Genomic DNA, 20,978 nt, shown 5'->3' with positions numbered 1-20,978 from the left:
TCTCCCTATCCTCACTCGTATGAAGAGGAAATGTGTACCTGTTGCTTTGCCTGGGGCCTGATTTTATATTGCTGTTTGTTTCAGTTAAATTTTCATGACCTTTTAAACAGCAAAGTCAAGTGCTCTCTGGAACAGCACTGCTTTCAAAGGAGGCAGTCTGCAACTGACTACCCTAGTTCCCACTATCCTACCCCCAACTCAAATTAAGCTGCCTCGGTTTCCTGCTTCAAAACTGCTCCAGAAGACATGGGGATCAAAGAGTCACGACGAGCTTTACTTTTCCAAGAAGCATGAAGGAGAAAAGCCAAGCAAACAGCAAAGGAACACTGGGAAGAGAGAGAGAGCACCCTGCAGATTTATATTTACTTTGGGCCTTTTCATCCCAAATTTTCAAAGGTTTGATCCAGGTTGCTCTTCCTGGGAAGGTTTTCCTCTCAGTCTTACATTAAAACATTGTGTTTCCTGTTGAGGAATGGCCTTGAGGCGCCAGGCCAGTAGTTCACAAAGCCTGATACAAGCACTGCAATTCAGAGCTACTCCCCATTGCCAGCCAGGAATGCGTTCCTTGCTGAAGGAAATGAAATGCCCTTCTGTTGAGACGGTTCCTGCTTCCCTCCCCCAGCACCCCCTTCGTTTACCAGCAGCCCTTCTTTGAAGTGAGGAGGTTAAAATAATGTTCATGGCCTTGCTTTGGCCCTCTTCTCAACAGTTGACCTTTTAAAAATATTATTTTCCTTCAAAGTCCAGCATAGCACTTTTGTAACAACCTTCTACCTCTTTCCTATTTTTCTGCACTAGACCCCTCCTTTTTTTGGGGGGGGAGGGATACAAACACAGTAACTACATTTTTCCAGGAGGGTACCCCTAAATTCAAGTTTTCCACCTCTGGTTTTGGTTGCTTTATTAAAAAACGATTGTTTTTGCATTTGCCAAGAAATACTACAGTGAATTAATTCAATAGCTATGCTGAAGCCCATGAAGTAACACTCCTTCCCCTGCTCTAAATAATCACAGTAATAATTATCAATAAAAATCCAAGCTCCTGCAAGCATGAGCTATGAACTGGAAGCCACTTCCATTCCCTGCCAATAAGCTGATTGGAGCCTTAAAGGAACAGCTATGGTGTTGCCTTACAGATATAAAACAGGTCAAGCCAGGATTATTTTCAAGAAACCACAGGTATGTGCTACAGAGACTGAAGACTTCCCACATCTAAGGCTTCACTGGAGGGCTGCAGCTGAAGTCTCGCCAAGCCAGGCATGCCCAAGCAAAGCCCAAGCCGCAAGTAAAGTCGGCGCAATCAAAGACAGCAATTACAACTCCCTGGCTGTGGTTAGGCTTCAAAGCAAAGTGCTGCGAGTCACATTTTAGCATATGTGAAGCCTTGAGCCTGAGCCACAACAAGATCCGCTGTCTCCTCTGCCGGTTATGGTGCAGTGCAGAGAACCGAATGTGGAGAAATGAAGGGACTGTTCCTCAGAAATAAAAAGTTGAACAGGGGAATAAAAATGCTCCATTGTGAAAAGATAACAGTGAAATTTTGGCAGCAGCAAGGGTTCATAATAGGAGACTTGCAAAAAGCAGAGGTCTGAGGCTGAAATTTAATCCCCGCCTCCAACAAATGCCCAACAAGATTTTGCCCTGTTCTGTACTGTGCATTTTTAAAAGGGGTGTGCGAGCGAGTGGAAATACATTTGCACAGGAGTACATTTTTTAGTTATTTCAATTGGATCTGCTCATTAATAAATATATTTTCCTGTTAACATTTATGAGAGACTCAGAGCTTAAAAAGGACAGGAAAATAATCGAACCCAACTTCTGCCATGGCAGGAATCTCTTGATTTAAACCTCACATAAATGACATCCCTTTTACTCCAAAGCTTCTAGAAAGTATCCTTCCATTTCCCCAGGCAATTTGTCCCCCTTCTACAGCACATTTTATAGTTAAGACGCTGTAATATAGTTAATGAAAAATTCCAACCCATAGTCAATATTCAACGCTAGTTCTACTAGGAGTAGACCTACTGAAGTTAATAAACATTACTAACTTAGGTTCATGAATTTCAGTGGGTCTACTCTGAGTAGGGCTTAGTTGAATACAACCACAAGTCTACTTTGTTACATCCTATCCTATGTGGCTACTGATATTTGCTTAACCTCCTAAGTGAGCAGTACCTATTCTTTTACATTTCTGAGAAAAGCTACAGTCCATAATCTCTTTTTAATCTAAACTACATCTGACCATTGCTTTTCAACATTTCCTAATTTGCCATGCATTCCTAAGCCATAATCATTTCTATTGCTCTCCTTTGAGTTCAGTTTTCAGTTCCATTCCAGAGTCTGATGATCTTAACTCAGCACAATAATTTAATATAATCCAACGTCAGGGCTGGAAGCTTTATAAATTGGTAGATCAATCAACTAAACTTGCTACTTAATCTGATGAGGCTCATATTAATTAGTTGAGGATGCCGCTTAAAGACACACTGGATATATCAAATCAAGCCTTCAGGATGGTGCAGGACTCCACATCTAAGGCAGGCAAATGCCATTTCCTATTGATGATAAACTACGACTTCCAACTGATTAAAGGAATTTGGCTGAGGAATCGTTTGCCTTTTAACTAATCAACTGTGTATTAATATAACCTCAAGATATGTGTTAAAACATTAATATTTTCATTATAGTAACACACCAAAATTATTCTTGTAATTAATATACAGTTACAGTGCCCTGCAAAAGTAATCAGACCCCAAACCAATGCTCTCATATGACTGAATTACAAATGGTACATTGTAATTTTGTTCTGTATGATATTTTATTTTGAAACACAAACTCAAAATCAGTTATTGGAAGGTGACATTGGTTTTATGTTGGGAAATGTTTGTAAGAAACAAAAATCTGAAATATGTTCCTTGCATAAGTATTTGACCCCCACACATTAATATTTGATAGAGCCACCTTTGGCTGCATTAACAGCTTTAAGCCTTTTGGGGTAGGTATGTACCAGCTTTGCACACAGTGTCAGAGGGATTTTGGCCCATTCTTGGCAGATTCGCTCCAGGTTGTTTAGGGTGGTTGGACGTCACTTGCGGACTGCAATTTCCAAAGAGCGTCACAGATTCTCAATGGGATTGAGATCAGGACTTGACTGGGCCACTGTAGAACATTCACCTTTTTGTCCTTGAGCCACTCCAATGTTGCTTTGGTCTTGTGCTTGGGATCATTGTCCTGCTGAAAAGTGAATTTCCTCCCAAGCTTCAGTTTTTTAGTGGACTGAAGCAGGTTCTCTTACAGTATTTCCCTGTATTTTGCTCCATCCATTCTTCCTTCGATTTTAACAAGATGCCCAGTCCCTGCTGATGAGAAGCATCCCTACAGCATGGTGCTGCCACCACCACCCTTCACAGTAGGGATGGTGTGTCTTGAGGCATGAGCAGCGTTAGGTTTGTGACACATATAGTGCTTGGGGTTTTGGCCAAGAAGCTCCATCTTGGTCTCATCTGACCACAAAACCTTTTCCCACATCGCACCTGGGGCACTGTCATGCTTTCTGGCAAACTCCAGACATGCTTTCAGATGATACTTTTTGAGTAACAGCTTCTTTCTTGCCACCCTCCCATCCAGCTCAGTGTTATGCAGAGCTCTTGATATGGTTGACTGGTGCACCATTACTCCACTCCCAGCCACTGAACGCTGTAGCTCCTTCCAAGTGATTGTTGGCCTCTTTGTGGCTTCTCTCACAAGTCTCCTTCTTGTTCGAGCACTGAGTTTTGAGGGACAGCCTTTTCTTGGCAGTGCTTGGGTGGTGTAATGCAGCTTCCAGTTCCTGATTATTGATCCAACTCTGCTCACAGGGATATCCAAACAGTTGGATATTATTTTGTACCCTTTTCCTAATCTAAGCATTTGTATTACTGTATCTCTCACTTCTGTAGAATGTTGTTTGGTCTCCATTTTCCTTCAGTTCCACAGTCTGACCAATGATCCTTCAACAGTGGGGTTTTTATCCTGACAATGTGGCAGCAACTTGAATGGTTCACAGGTGGAGGCCAATGGGAAGGTCATTGTGTCCTCGACAGGGCAATTTCTTTCATCTGTGTAAACTGTACTGAAATCCATGCTGACTATAGTATACAGCCACTCTTGTGGCTGTATAATCATGGCAATATGAAACATAACATTTGCACTTTTAGCAGACATTTAGACATATCATCATTATTGGCATTAATTTTGGTATCTTCCTTATTGTTTGCTGCTTTAACCCCTTTGTAAGTACTGCAGCCTCTACCATACCCAACACTTACACAACATTATAGGAGAAAAGAGATAAAATATAAAGCCTCTTCTTTATAGCATTCATAACTAAGAAATTCAAATAAAATAGAGCAAGACAATATCAAACCAGTGTCCCCCCTTCTCCTGTCCAGTCTGCAATATGCATGTAATTGTTTATAGCAAGTTAACTAGGGTGCTAAGAAACCACTCTAACTCGCTTCTAATGAGGATTTTTGTCAGCCAAAATGGTTCAACTACTTAAGTATGGGGTTGGCGAACCTGTGGCCCTTTCGAAGTTGGTGGACTACAAATCCCATCATCACTGTTGACTGGGGCTGATTGGAGTTGGAGTCCAACAACATCTGGAGGGCCACAGGTTCCCCAACCCTGACTTAGTGAAATTGTTCTTGTGCTCCACAGGCAGACTTGCAGACTCAGTGAGGTATGGTCAGTTTGGGTGGTGCAAGTTAAATAAAAATAGTTGGGGCTAAAGTACACAGCCGGTATAAAAACCATCCATCGTGAGAGCATTCATTTGAGGATAAAGCACTTTTTTAAAGCCATGTGCTATAAAGTTCACGATTTGTTCAAGAGTTAAAGTGAGAGAGACAAGATATTTTTATAAATTTAGCAGAAAGGCTTTAAAAATATTCTTACCATGCTTCAGATGTAGGCAGCTGTCATTCGTGGGGCTGCACCTGTAGAAGATTGTTGCTTTTAACAAATTTCCATTAAAGATTTTTTTGCACACCCCAAATACAAGGTCTTATGCTGGAATATTGATTGCAGATTGATTTCGTCTGCCTTTCATGGTTCTTATACCAGCCATTTTGTTTTATTTAATATACAAAAAAAGTAAAAGGACCTCACTGATGCTTTGAGCCCACCTACCAGGCAGCTGTTAAGAACTGTTCCTGACTTTAAAAAAATTTGTATTTGAGGACCATAGGAGTATATATGAAATGTCGCCACATTCCCATATACAATCAGTCCATCAGCTGTCCTTGCAATGAGGGAATGTACAGACCCAAGATCCCTGCTGCTGCCGGTTTCCTTCTATTCTTAAGGAGGTCAGTAGAGGTAGAATGGGCTAGGATTCATCTCACCCTTCTTCATGCAAGAAGGAGAGACTTTCAGCTGCTGGCTTGTTGAAACTAGACCAGGGGGTGGGGGTGGGGAGTAAGGAGCCAGCCCTCTGATGCTTCATTTTTTAACTGGTGATGCCTGTATGTGCAATGAGTAGTGGTGGTAATTCTGCAGCCACAGCAAACAAACTTCAGTTGTCATTGCCATTAGAAAGTTAGCCTGTATGAGAACTTGGAAGCAAGGACTGGTTGTCCTGCAGGTGGTGCTCCTTCTCTCTGTGCTGTGCCTCAGCACACCTTTGGCAAAGAGCAGTTGGGAAGAGGTATAACCTGCACATGCAATGGTCTCCAGTGTTTCAAGCCTGTACTGACTTCCAAGAGAATGAAGACTGCATTCTCCTTCCAGAAGCTGAAACAAGCAGCGCAGAGCTGGATTCCATGCATTCCCTCAAAATTAGGGTAAGCCTCTCAGTTTGACACTGCACTGAGTGTAGAAGGACAAGGCAATGAAGATGATTTTTTTTAAAATAACAACAACAGTGCTATCCATTAGAATATGTACTATCCATTATGGAACTGTGCATACAAAGAATTTCATACATAAAACTAGAAATAAGCATGAAAGGGTAGTGCTGAATTTTTTAAATAACACATATATCTAACATGAAGATCTACCCATAAAACATACCTGCAGTTGACTCTTGTAGCTTCTCTCTCTTCCTCTTCTTTTTCTTTCCCTATATAAGGCAAGAAAAAAAGGGGGGGGGAGAGACTTTTTTACATACCATAAAATCACCTTTCTTCCAAATACCTGTAATTTGTGAAAGTGTGATGTTCACAATGGCTTTTGATGCATTATCTCCACATTATTTTTAACAATTACATTCATTTAGGGTTTTTCTGACATAGCAAATTCAGCATCTCATATTTATATGATCCTCCAAGGATTATTCTTCTGACAGTTTTGTATAAATTCAGTTACAAAGAACCTCATTTCCCTTGAAGTTTCAATATGGTGCAGAAAGATCCTCTTCAAAACTGAACTCTAGGCTCCAGAAAGTGGCTTAAACTTTACTCAGTATTCAAGTGTAAGAGTACTTCTAGTAGAAATTTAAATTATGACCAATAGTACAGCGGCAAATTCAGGAGTACAGGATCCTTTAGGATCCTTTCATGTTAATAACAGCCACGCTGTCTCACCTTTTTTTGTTGCTGAGTTGATAATGAGATCCTTGTTAATGCCTTCTTCCACAACAAGAGACATCCCTAGGAGCCAATAAGCATGAAAGGGGAGCATTTTAGCTATTGAGAAGAGTCTTCTCAGTGGCTGACTGACATCCTTTGATTGTCTGTAATCAGTAGGAAAGGGCAAGGATGCATGTTAGAAGACTATTCTCAGTGGCTAACACGCTCTCCTTTCATGCTGATTGGTTCACAGGATACTAGAGACATAAGGACCCTGCTCCCAAAAACATAAAGGGTCTAAGACCCCCTGAAGCCCCAGACAACTACACCCAATTAACATTTCAAAGAATAAAATATCCTAGGTGACTACTTGCAAGAAGCAGAGGCCTTAAAGCTTATTTCAGAAAAAAGCAACCAGACCCAATTACTTTATTAGTCATAAACTAAAACACTATTTGAAGCTATGATTCAACTTCTAGACCTGTATTTGTAGGCCAAAAGCCCTATCCAGTTGCAATAAAGAGCGATAATTTGAAATGCTGCAATTTTTTTTCCAATTTAAAATGACTAATTTCTATAATGAACAGGGATATATTAATCTCTCCTGATTGCCACAAAACATTTTCGTCTGGGTGTTTGATAGAAAATGCTGCAAAACATTTTCCATCTAGGAAGAGATTGCAACTTTAAAGGGCAGACACCCTACTGAATGTTTTGAGCACAAACTCTCAATGTTGATATTTGAGGTTTGCACGTATGCTTGACTTCTAAGAGCTGGATAGCTATTACCCTCTTCCCTCCCATTTTAACATAATTCACAAAGATGGAACAAGACTCTCAAAACAGATTTAAGAACACACAAAAAGGTTTATTAAATGAATGTAGGTTATAGGCAAATGATTCTCTATGCTCTGAAGTTCATTGGAGCTTTTATGGAGCTTTACTTGAGGGCAAGTATATTTGCCTAATATTAACTAGGCATACTGGATTATGAATATAGCCAACTAAGGACTGATGTTTTTATGAATGCACAACACACTACATTTTCAAACTCAGCACCAGGTCTCAGATTAGGTTTAGGCTTCTCTTTGAATTCTTTATTTAGACGTGATCAAAGCCCACTCTTAGCCAATTCCGAGACAAATAGTTCTTCAACTATCATCAGTATTTTTTTTAAAAAAGGACAATGCAATTTTAATTAGCAAATGGCAAATATATTGTTCAACAATAACATAATCATCATTAGATTTGGGTTTGACTAGTTTTGCTTGATACAAGTTTTCATAATTAAATATCTATCATTTTTAAAGCAGCATGGACTAAACTTTATTATTTTACAATGGATCTACAGCTGAAGATGGATGCTCTTTTCAAGTCAAAATGTGATATTCAGTCCACATCCATTCTGCCTGCTTTAAAAAAATTAACTCCACACAGTTTTTATTCAAAGGACAAACTGACAGTTCAGATTAGTTCCAGGACAATCCAACAGGGTCTCCTTCAGAAGAGATTCATTGCTTGTGTATTTATTAACCATGTGATAAACATACGTCAAAAGAGTTATCAGGTGGGGAACATATGCGAGTCAGTGCTCACAAGTTTGCAAAGCAATCTACCACTTAATTGTCATTTTGATGTTACTTGTCACATGGTACAAAGCTGGACCAGAGACACACCCATGGCCAATTCAGGATCACTTTGAGATATTCAGAAGTAATTTAAAGAAAGGCAAAGAAATAAGAGAGCGATAACTCAAAGTGAACACAAGGCAGCCGCTGGGTCTCATGTGCCATCTGCTACCTCACCTCCTTAAGTTATAACTATCACAAATGCTAGCTGAAGAAAGTGTAAATAAGGGGCTTACATAGTTGTCCCTTGCAGACCAGCCTGGATAAAGCTGCATGTGTAGCTGCCTTTCTTTCCGAGCTAGTTCATAATATTTAGCTTGTTCTTCGCGGGACAATGCATGCCACTGCAAATAAACAGAGAAATGGATGTTGTGCTATAGTACAGAACATGCCATACATAAAGGACAGTACTAGCTCTAATTACTCTCATGTATGGAAACACACTCCTCCAATAACTCAGGATGTTCAATGGTAAAGTTTAAGAAAATAGCACCATATACACAAGACTTTATTTAAGTAAGAAGATACACCCATATGACTTCCAATCCAACTTTGTTGGCATACACATGATAGTGTTTAGGGATAATCCTCATGGAGGATGAGGCTATCAATGGCTACTAGCCATGATGACTATATTCTACCTCCAAATGCAAGGGGTGTATACCTCTGAATACTAGTTGCTGGGAAACATGTAAGGAGAGTGCTGTTTTGCTCTTGTCCTGTCTACGAGCTTCCCACAACCATCTGGGTGGCAACTGGGACAATAGCATGCTCAACTAGATGGTCCTTCTGTCTGATCAACCAGGGGTCTTCATATGTTCTTTAGGCTTTCTTGGCATTGAAAAATGATCACCATGTATGCTAATCCTTTTGTTGTTATGTGTCTTCAAGTCGATTATGACTTATGGCGACCCTATAAATCAGCGACCTCCAGCTGTGCTAATAACTGATACTGCAGCTATTGGCTACTAGCTGGTAACAGAGAAGACACTGATAGGGAGAATAAGGCTAGTTGACAACTAAAGATTGTGCAGAAAAATGAGAAGTTGGGCAGCGCTTAGCACTCAATTTAACATCAATTCTGTTTGGTAAAAAAAAACAGTCTTCCCGTGTCCCTTAATTTCCATCTCTCCTCTGCAAGACAACAATGGGATGCCACTTCCTGTTTCCTCTGCCAAAGAATGGCAGAGTAAAAACAAGCACAGTTTCAAAATGAAGGAAGTGATATCATGCTTTCTTCATGTGGAAACAGAGAGCCTTCCTTCAGGCTCCAAATTTTAAGAGCACCACAATTTCTCATGATAGCTGGAGTGCACTTACTTCCTCATCCTGTCATTCCGGTTCTTTGCATTTTCCTGTTGCCAAGATGGTGCAAGGTTTTGAATATTTCTGGTATTTTTATACTATACTGAGGAAACAGTGTGTATTTTCTTTATTTCTTGCTTCAACAATGAAAAGTTCAAACCTTTAAACTCTTCCAAAAAAAGTCTGGAATATTAAATTTGGCCATAAAATTTACTCTTAAATAAAATGGCTGGATTTTGGAATAAGATTATGCTTTTCATATGGAGTTTACAATCTAGATGGCATGCAAGGAGTTAAGTACTTATTTTGTATTTAAAGGAAATTAATTTTGGTAGATTCTTTTTTATGGTAAAGCAACAGATGATAAGCTGATGTTTGGAAAGAAAATGCATAACAAAAGCACAAAACTTTGAAAAAAAATGTCTAGACAGCAGATCTGAAGTTGCTATTAGAGCCAAAGCATTGGCTAGAGCCAGGCATAAATTTGGTGCTGGCATGATAGACAAACAGAAGTCATTTCAGTTCTTGGGAATGATGAAATGGGTACCATCTGAACAGACTGACTGGCAAGGAGAATATCTAATTGCTTTTTGCAAATGAGATTAATGATAGCAGTTGAAATTGGGGGAAAACAAAAATCAGGAGATATGGGCTTGGGGTAAGAAATGACTCCAGTTATGAACAAATAATTGTTTTAAAGTTAGCTACTTTCACTCATTTGTATGTATTCGTGTCCTTGCAAGGTCAGAAGCATCAGTAGCTCCTTTTATGGCCTCTAAGAAGCAATATAGGGGTCAACAGAATATCATTCTTTTCATCCCAGGCTATGGTCTAAAGGCACATGAGGCCAGCCCCCTGCTGAAGCTAAGCAGGGTCAGATCTGGTCAGTGCCTGGATGGGAGACCACCTGGGAACCATATGTAAGCCGCCGTGGGTTTCTATGATGAAAAGAAAGGTGGGGTATAAATGTAATAAATAAATAATCTCTCAAAAGAGTGGCAGGTATCTTCAGTCTTAGCAGGTTATCCCTTTTTCAGCCATTCTTTACATTGGGAGTGTTTATTCTGCAAAGACATCTTTCCCAAGCACAGACACTCCAAGAATGGATGGTTACCAATATTTTTATTATTACACTTACTACTATATTATTCAAGAACTGAACCTTTCAGTTAAATGTTTCAAAACCCATTCTGATTAACTGGCATTTCAGGACGCCATTCTGCGCTTGAGGTTGTTCCAGCACAAGGCAATTTTTAGAACAAGTGAACTGCTGTCTCTGTGTGCATGCACACACAGCCTTCTCCCAGCCACATCAGCTTTTGCTTTCAAGAAGCAGCCAGTTCTAGCCCCAGCAGCTGCCTGTCAGCTGTTTCATAGCAGGCAGTGAGGGTAGAAGCTTACTGCGTCCAAGAGCCAGACACCAGGGAACAGGCAAGGGAGCCAACAGGGGATAAAACTGAAGCACAGAAGGCTCACAGTTTTTCAATAAAACCTAGAAATCGAGGTTTGGAGTCTTCCAGAGGAAATCATTTTTTGAAGATTATATAAGTTTCTCTGAATCTAAGTTTTCTCACCAATGTGTAATATTCTGAACAAGTTGCATGTTATTACCCAACATTTTAGCATCTCCTGGATTTCTCCCTTATTTCATTGTTTGTTGTTGATTAACAATTATACATGTGCCCAGATCAAATTAATTAATTGCACGGGATTGATTAGGGTTTAGGAGCAATCAAGAACTTTGTAAACATATAGCATAGCTAATACAGGTCTCTGTACTATTGTACAAACAGTACTTAAATGTTCTATCAATTTATTTGATAAGTGAAGTTGAAAAAGGGTTGGGGGCAGCAACATTTCAACATTTTAAACCAGAACTCACCCTCTTAATATGTGTACTGAAGTCATTTTGGAAAGAGGCTTCACCAGAAGTCTGGACAGATTCCCATAGTACCATTCTTTCACCACTACCACAACCCCCAGCTACAAGATAATTTCAGTTTTGCACCATCTGCCACTGAGTTCAAAGTTTGGCTTTTAGCAGATCATTGCAAATGCTAGAAAAGTTATATTTGATGTAGCATGCCAATAGTCAAATCCTCTTGTGGGCTGGCAGATGTACATAGCCAGCTGACCTCAGGCTAAAGTGACTGTGTACAAACACAGGCAAGACTTTTCCTTCAATCATATCCTCAGAAGGCAGTATGAGTAAACAGCCTATTTGTTGCCCTATAATTATATCTACATAAAATGGGCTGAGCGACAAGTCCAGCATGTTTCCCACTTCCTTGGACAGTCTGTTTTTAGCAAGTTTGGTTTTTGACACTAATTAAACATTTGGTGGCTGGAAAAACCAAAACACGATGCATGTGGTGTTGAAACAAATTGTGTAAATGCCCCCTCTATTGCTAGCCAGAATGTTGGAATAATCATTCTCTGTTCCTCTTTGTCAGACTATGTGCAACACTATAGAAATGCAGCTTAAAGTTAAGAGAGAAGACTGATGTAATATCAAATGAACAGGTCCTTTGGCTGTGAGATGAGCCCGATAAGGGGCTTCCTCCAGGCTTAGCAACTGAGATTGCAGACATGCACTTCAACAAACTGAGCATTTACTCAGCAGTCAGTCATGTTCCACAGCCAGCTTGTGTAGCAAGCTTTCAGAACAGTTCCCTTCACCCACCATAGCTTGAAGCTGGAGAGCATTGGGAAATTTTGATTGAATTCAGTGGAGTGCTTCCAAATTGGCCCCACTACCCTAAATGTCATGTTTGCCTTCATCTAGGAGGGCTATTGAGTGTTTGACCTATATTACAGATCCAGAAAGATATGCATATAAGACATGTGGAAGTTTATTTTTCATACCCCCCCAAAATCTTCAAGCCACTCTTTAAACTCCTGTGTCTCCCAAAGTGGTTTGTTTCACAACACGAGTGTAGCAGACAATACATTAATGCTGTTTTGTCCCTTAAATTCCTCTTAAAATCCCACAACTAATGTGGACATTTGGCATGAGAAGTTTTTAAAAGGTTTTGAAGGGGCAGCTTCCTTGGAACAAAATCTGGATGTACTAATACCTTTCTGTAGCACAACTACAGTTGTCTACCCAAAAAGACACTACTCCAATTCCTGCCTAGGTACTATCCTTTGTAATTCATTATTAAACACTGAGACCAATCATGGAATAAAGGACACAGGAGCTAGCTTGGGAGATAAGGTAATTGTAGTGCAGAAAGCTCTCAAAATATAGACAAGGGCTTAAGTTAATTCAATGTTTGTGAAAACCAGAGTAAGCATTTTCTGTCCTATGGCACATTTAGACAGCATAATAATAAAATACACAGACCATGCTTTGATGGAACCCAAGCAATAAACTTTGTAGTATTCTTTGCAAATAGATCCTTAATCACTCTGACGCCAAGCCTCATTTGTAAAGCCAAGGGTTTAGGTAATTGGCAAGCACAGCTCAAGCTACAGAAATATCAGAGGAGAAAGAAAACTCAAGACTTAAAATGAAAGTCTCAGTTTGTAATTGCAATGAAAGAGAAGTCATATTGTTAAAACTCTGAGGCAGGTACTTCCCCACCACCTCTACCTCTGGACTACTGGCAGCAACCTCCACATTAAGATCCCAGATGTGCAAAGCCAGTCCATCCCACTCAGCCACATTGGCCACCCCAGTTGGGAGACACATGAAATTAAATTCACCCCCTTATGCATGCAAAACATATGCTTTACCACAAGAGCCCACACTTTATCGTTTGGCAAGACTACTTGCTTTTAATTAAAATTGCATCATATTGCCCTCACTAGCCAATAACTACATAGTCGATGAGAGTACTGGGGGGGGGGCGGCTGGTGGATAACACATAGAACATGCATACACACAAACACAGTGTTCTGTCATACCCTTCTACCAAGGATCTGGTTGATAGCTGCACTTTCTTTCAGAGTACACTCTGCTACAACATTTGCTCTCATCTCTTTCATGTACAACATGAAAGCATTCAGAGGTTTCTTAATGTGAGGTCTTTTGGGCTCTAGTTCTTTCCGCTGTTCATGCTGAGGTTTCCTAAAGGTAGTACGAGGAAAGGAAATACAAAAAGAGCAATTGTTACCATTTTCAGTTTCAAGCGTGAAGGGGGGATACTTTATGCCTTCATTTCAGATGATCAACTATTTTCCCGCCACCTTCATTACTGAGCAGCTATGCTAGATTGGGTATTACACATTTTGGACATATGGAGAGAAAAGTAAGCACACTTGTTATTTCCTAAGGCGGGGTTTTTCAAACAGTGGGCCAGGACTCAGCAGTGGCCTTGGGCCACTTTCAGGTTGGGCCTCAGTGCCACAGGCCACCCAGTGCCTGTTAGCCATGCCATAGCCTTTTGGTTGGACCAGTGCTAGCACCGGCAACTCCTTTCATGCTGAGTAAAGGTGGCCAGGAGACAGAGGTGTTAGGTCTTCTTCCTCTGAAGGGAAAGGTCCAGAGGAGGTGTTGAAGGAAATGAGAAAGACATGAAGAAAACTGAGTTATGGGGCTCCTTGTCACAAGGAAAACACTATGGGAAAGAATTTAGCAATTTCCAAAAAATGTGTCATTGTTAGCTGATTATGTTAAACTCTCCTTACATCTGCCACCATTTAGTGACTGATGGAGGCCCACAGTAATTGTCTTCAAGCAGAGGCTGGACAGCTATCTGCGGGAGATGCTCTAGCTGTGGATTTCCTGCTGTGAGCAGGGGGTTGGACTCGATGGCCTACAAGGCCCCTTCCAACTCTATGATTCTATGATTCAGTCATCTCAAGTAGGCCCTGGAAGTAGAAAATTTGAGAACCCTTGTTCTTAGGGGTTGTTGACTGGCAATCTTCCCCTCTGCATTCTGTCAGCAAGCCTTGGAGCCATTTTCAATATCACAATGTTCACTCATAAATCATTTCCAGGATTTTTGGCATATACCCAACGCCTGATTTGTGTACACAGAAAGAGAGCAAAAAGCACAAGTCTTTCCAATATTACTATTTTAATCTAATATAAATTGAATAAATATTAAATTTTGATCAGAGAAATAAGTAATTTGCAGATTAACTCCCATAAATAGCAACGCTAGAAACAGCACTCAGTAAGATGCTAAGGAACAAACATTTGTTGAAGTCTCAACTTAAAAAACTCCAAAACCTAATAATCTTGTGTCACCCCTAAATGAGATGACTGATGCTGCTTCCACCCAGCCCCTTTAAAACATGCAGGATGCATCTACTAGACTTGGATTCATTAGCTTAAAGTAGGTGGAAGGGCAATAACTCTAATCTATTTTAGAAAGAAACAATATCCAGAAATTGTACACCTGTTCTACAAATTAGGGATACATATTATGCATTTAACACTCAATTCTCATTCATCTTGATTATAGGGTTCAATTCCCAAAAGTCACATTTTGCCATGTTTGGAAATTTTGTCACTGAAGTGGTCCTAGGAATGGGTCCATCTATTTTTGGCCTGTGTTACTTTTGCATAATTCCATAACTTTCATATTTCCCATAATTCAATTCTATTTCTACATTAACATGGATTTTAAAAAAATCAACATATGTATTTAATATTTTAATATGAATGTATATTTTATCCCCTCACAGTATCTTAGCCTTTACTTTTCTCTCACGTTTCCCATGCAGTTTTCTGAAACTCAGGAGTCCTTACCATATATCAGTAACTGACAGTGTGTGGAGAAGGGTGGGTGCTAACAGATCAGGGCCCGAGGCAGTGTTCCTTATAAGCCCCCACGGAGCTGTTGGTAAAGGACAGCACCCCTGCAGAGAGAGGGAGGACCAGAAGGAACAGCTAGAGGGAGCTGTGTCAGTTTGCTGTTTGTTACCACTGCACTTTGCAACCTCTGCTTCACTACGGGACTCCTGAAATCTAGTGTTTGTGCCTCTGGCCTAGCAGTTTCCAGCAGGTCTCCCGCTGAACTATGCCATCTGCTTGGACTGGGAGATACAACCTGGACTCCTGTGGGGGTGGGGTCGCCACTGAAGGGGGTGACACCAAAGGGGAATCGCTTTTGGGTCAACCACTCTGGAGGTGGCACGAGGCCCTGTCCCCTGCTTGAGAGAGAAGAGGACCATCTGCTTTTTAACATTTGCCTATCGGAGCGGAAGACTTTTCTGTTCTGACAAGCTTTGGGGAACTGACTGCAAGGGCTATTAAACAGGGTGTTGTTTTTACTGATTTGTACTTTATGTATGTTTTTTAATCACTATGTTTTAAATGGTTTTGAATTTTATAGTTAGTTTAATTACCTTTTAATTATAACCTGCATATTTTAACAGTATTTATATTAATTTTTGTAAGCCACCTTGAGTCCCAGTTCTGGGGAAAAGACAGGGTATAAATGAATAAAATAATATAATAATAATAAAAGCACAGGTGCCTGCAATCAGGAACAGATGAGTCAGGCTTGGCTGGCTCCTCTAGGAAGCTATACTCTCTTGCAGAGCCAAGCTTCCCTGCAAGAACGCCACAGGAAGAGGCGGCAGGCAACAGATGTTAACGTGCACTACTCACTCTCTACCTGTGCAGATGGTCCAGGCTTCCTCTCCCTCTGTTGCTGCTGGAGGTGGGTGAGTGCTAACAGCATCAGAGCATTAAATGTTTTCATAACTAGTTACTTCTACATCTCATATTTCCTCCTTTAGATTTGAGACATTTAGAAATACCAAATACTGTCATGATATTTAGATATAGTTCCAACACCTTCCCCTGGGAATATGCAAAGAGGAGAGAGACCCACAACACATTTTTGCCATGCTTGCTCAAATTCACAGGCACTGCAGGCATTGATAAAAGATTAAAGACCAGAGAAAAACTCACACATGCATTAAGTCGCTGTCTGTGTGTGGAAGTTCTTGTTTGACTTGAGGTGTTACAATAGCTGGGTGAGGAATTCCAGTTGTGTGGGGTCCTGGAGGACCAGGGATCATATGGTGTGAAAACCTACAAAAAAGAGAAGAGTGCAATCTTCTTCATAACAGCAGCTTGAACAGAATATACAATACTATAAATTCATCAAGACAGGCCTAGGAGGCAATTCATTAATACCAAGCTCGCAGTTAAGATACCATGATACACCAATGTGTGAAACAATTATTTGGCTAAAATGTGTGTGTCATAAATAGGGTTTTTACTCTTCTGTTATCTGTGGCAAAATCATAGTTTTCAGAATCCTCACAAAGAATATGGGATTAGACAGATGGAAATTTAATATGACCTATAATTTCAAAGGCATAAAGCAGTAACCAAAAAAACTGTTTCCACACAAAGTATAAAATATATTTAGTTATCCACCACCAGCCAACAAAAAGTAGGAATTGTCATGCAGAAAATTAAAAGCTCTAACAAAGGTGACTTGTGTATCTTTTATAAAAGGACATAAAAACCTGTCTTCATAACTGGGCACAGGTATGATCCCATACTCCAGCCAATATTTCATCAATCTTACTTGATCATATGTGAAGCTTTAAGCCCATAAGGACCCCACAAGAAAAAAAAAAGAATTTGATCAGGTGTCTTGATTGATTTCCCTAGGCACAGATCCAAATCAGTAAATCAGTGTATCTCCACTGGGAGAGCTCATACTAATAAATTGCATGAAATACTTAAAATAGGAATATTGGCATTACTGAACTAGTTTGCCACTTTCTCTCTGTGGCTTCTTTAACTCCTCATTCTCTCTGCCTGCTTGAAACATGTTGGTAACTTAACCAGCTGCACAGTCCATCAAGAAACTTCATAGAAATTAGCACAATTCTAAAGAGAGCAGTAGAATAGTTTTAAATGGTGGCTTGTACAACTGGGAATTTGTGATGGATTGTATCCCTAAAGAGGTATAAAAACAGTGATTAAATGATAGCAGTGCATGTAAAGACATGTGATAGAATCCACACCTAAACAGCAAATTTGAATGCTTGTGTAAATCAGTAGTGTTTTTTTTACATCTATAAAATATGCAGTAGTTCACTGAAATCTTAGGGTACACCAAGCACAGTATGTAGAGCCCCTTTCCATAGTGCAGAAACATGACATAAGAGGTGACACAAAAGTGTGTCATTGCCAAGTCCCAGTTAGTGCTGCTTGCTTGCACCAACAATAACACCCATTCATACACCACTATTACAGATATAACCATGTGTACACAGCTTCTGTTGCCTTTATTTTAAAACAGATTTGGGCTTTCAAATTCTTTTGAGATGCTGCAATCTATATTAAAAGAATGAAATATGCAGAGAAGGAGGAGGGAAATCATAGTGACTGGTCAAAACAGCAGCCATTTTATACTGTGACTATATTCACATGATTCAAAATGGCAAACACCAATGGAGTTTGAATGACTATCAGGTCATTTATTTTACTACATTTATATCCCACTTTTCCTAGGGTTACCCACAGTATACTTAGGGTTTCCAAGAAGTCTCCTATTCAAGAACTGACCAAAGTCCTGCTTAGCTACAGGTAGGCTGCTGTAACATGTGCCTTTAAACTAACTTTCCCCAGCCTGGTGCCCTCCAGATGCTTTGGATGACAGTTCCCATCATCCTTGACCATTGGCCATGTTGGCTGGAACTGATGTGAGTTGTAGTCCAAACCATCTGTAGGGTACCACTTTGGGGAAGGCTGCTTCAGATTATAGCCCTGGCTATAAGCTGCAAATAATTAGCATGTGATGATGGCAAGCTGTATATACACAGTATATTATATATAAAAAATGCATCTTAGCTGACTAGAGGAGGGGCATAGCAAGCAGAGGCATACACCGGGATGCAAGCAGAGGAACAAACTGCCACTCTGATTTCAGCAGTTACTCCTCAGCCAGTCATTCCTCACCTAGACCTACCTTGACATGGAAGTGTCGACTGAAAGTGAGGATGGGTAGGGCTGCCTGAATCCACTTGAGATGGGATATACAGGCTGACCTTGCCTGAGGTCACAGAAGAAAGGAACCCATCAATAATACTGTAACAGAAGTGAGTCTGCCTTTTACCAAACACCAATGAATTGAAAAGCCAGGTAGTAATGAAAGTATATTGTATTCTAATTCAGAGTTCTACAGTTTCCCTACAGAGAAAGTCGTCCACCATAGATTTCCGGAACATTAATTTCAACTGGATAATCTTAATACTTTCTATTAAATGGATTAGAATAAACTAGAATTTACCTTATGATAAGGGGGGGTATTTAACAGTAGCCATTTACTCACCAAGGAAATCCTGGGAACTATAGTTCTATGAGGAACAGGAGGGGGTAAAGATATCTAACAGAATCCTCAGTAAACCACAGTTCCCATGATTCTTTGAGGAATGTCATGGCAGTCAAACTGATACAAAATGGGCTGTGAACACACTAGTCACCAGAGCAAAGCATTTCCATTAGCCTCACCTGGAAGGGGGGACAGGTTGATCTGCTGATCAGTTGCAAAATGTTTTTGAAGCTCATTAAAAAAAATGCCTTCAAACTGCTCCCACCAGGTTTCACAGTAAAAAGGGGACTAGCGTCATGTGTCCCCATTTTCTGGAACCAGCAGAACAATTAGCATGATTTTGCCTTCATATAAGCTTGTAATGAGGATAGGCTCATAGTTCCATTGAAGCTAATGGATGCTTGTCTGTCAGTCTGCATTAAAAATTGAGAAGTCTTACCATGGTATTGAATATTTTTCCAAAAAGTGTTAATTAAATCAGCATCTCCTGAAGAACATGAATTTGACATTTAGGCCACTTCAGGGGTGTGGCAGGATATCATTCCGAAGATTGTATGGGAAGGTAAATCTCCATGTGTAGCAAAAAGAACATTAGCAAGGCCTAGATACTAATGAGGGTTAATTTTGCTAAACACATTACCAGGATTCAAGAATACAGCATTCATTTTTACCATACAAACTAACTAAATGGGAAGAAGAGATTAAAATGCCACTAGTATGGCATTAAGAGAAAATAAGATAAAAGGAAAAAATAGATAAGGTATTAAAATCAATTGAGATTTTGTTTTGCAGATGTTTGTTACAAATGGAACAACACTCTTATTCTAAACCTCTCACAACTTACATCAGTCTTTTATAATGAAGTACTATGTTTTTATGATAACCCAGGAAATATTTCAATGTGTCATAAAGATGGCTTAGAACATGTATACAATTTATATAAAAATGGAAATGTCTCCACCTATCAGGAGGTCATAACTAAAACAGAAGGTCAAAATCCATCGGAACTGGATTATTTACAAGTATATAGCATTTTATTAACATTAAAGAAAAATCACGCAATACATAAACTTAGGATAAAGGATTAATGGTAAAAGTATACATTTCTTCAAATGTACAGAATAACATTTGGCTTTTAGCAAAAGTGGTTGGATGATCTGGCTGAACCAATCACTAAAGAAGAATGGCGTAACAGAATGGTTATATTAAAAATCTTGCAAGAAAAGCTATTCAAACAACATTTAAAGGAAAACTTTACAAATTACAATTTCAGTAGTACTTGACCTATTCCTGATTGAAGAAAATGTATAAATTTAAAGAGGACAGATTTTTGGTAATGTTAATTTTTGGGAGCTGACTTGTTACATATGTTTTGGACTTGCCATTGAATATTTAGTTTCTGGCAAAAGTGCTAGTACTAATATAATGGCCTACAACATTCCTAAAACACCTAAATGGATACTCTCTTGATATTTCAATGAGATCATAAATGAAGAGGAATTGGATTAGTGACTACTCTTTTATCTGGTGCTGGATTGGTTATCATTGCTAATTCGAAAACGTAAAATCATTGGACCTCTTTCAGTGGATAGCAGAATTTGTGAAGCAACACTCTTAACTAAACTTACCTATAACAGAATGGACAGAGAGGGATCAGCCCCCATTAACTTATTGAAATACACACCACACACACACACAGGTTAAAGATAATGTCAAACCTTATTCTTTATTCCAATTAATATATATATATTTAGCAAATATATTCATTATAGGACAATTAACTATTTTAACAATTTTGTTAAATCTCTTCTTATTGGATAAATATAAATCTTTAGGTATAGTTGATGGATATTAGCAAACTAATTGCATTTTTTATATTTATAATTTCTATATTGTAGTCTGCTATTGTTTACAATTATTTGAAAAAGGCCACTTCAGGGGACTGGCTCCTGACTCTGACACAGTTTTCTCAAATCACAATCTGGGACAGATTTCTCTTTGCATTGTCCTCTAAGTCTGACAGATCAGTTCCTGAAACATCCAACAACACACACACTTTCCCTGGGACCTCTACTCCACAGTTGCTAACATTGGTTCTAGTACTAGGGATGGATAGATCAAATCTAATGCCATCTCTATTTCTCTTTCAGTGCGGTGTCTGACCTTGTCCTCTTGCAGCAGTACCGAAAGGAAAGTTTCCAGACTAGCACTGAGCTAGTAAAAAGAGAGAAGCAGGCACTCAA

The 20,978-nt window shown here is 39.6% G+C and overlaps 1 protein-coding gene across 2 annotated transcripts in view; it reads right to left on the bottom strand.

Annotated features, from left to right (window-relative positions):
• Window positions 1-20,978, bottom strand: part of LEF1 (lymphoid enhancer binding factor 1) — a 139,142-nt gene that overhangs the window by 4,868 nt on the left and 113,296 nt on the right. Inside the window, exons 7-12 of one of the 2 annotated variants that reach the window (XM_061585432.1) lie at window positions 18,373-18,456; window positions 16,353-16,475; window positions 13,391-13,553; window positions 8,413-8,520; window positions 6,052-6,100; window positions 4,936-4,976 (exon numbers count right to left, since the gene is read on the bottom strand). In XM_061585432.1, the coding sequence (XP_061441416.1) occupies window positions 4,942-4,976; window positions 6,052-6,100; window positions 8,413-8,520; window positions 13,391-13,553; window positions 16,353-16,475; window positions 18,373-18,456 (562 nt within the window). In that variant the 3' untranslated portion in view covers window positions 4,936-4,941. The remainder of the gene's footprint in view (window positions 1-4,935; window positions 4,977-6,051; window positions 6,101-8,412; window positions 8,521-13,390; window positions 13,554-16,352; window positions 16,476-18,372; window positions 18,457-20,978) is intronic. The other variant, XM_061585433.1, reaches the window with a different exon arrangement.

The sequence above is a fragment of the Rhineura floridana genome, chromosome 9 (assembly GCF_030035675.1).
Source record: "Rhineura floridana isolate rRhiFlo1 chromosome 9, rRhiFlo1.hap2, whole genome shotgun sequence".
In the NCBI taxonomy this organism is placed as follows: Eukaryota; Metazoa; Chordata; class Lepidosauria; order Squamata; family Rhineuridae; genus Rhineura; species Rhineura floridana.
The sequence above is the reverse complement of the archived record's forward strand: the minus strand, read 5'-3'. Positions and strand labels throughout refer to the sequence as shown.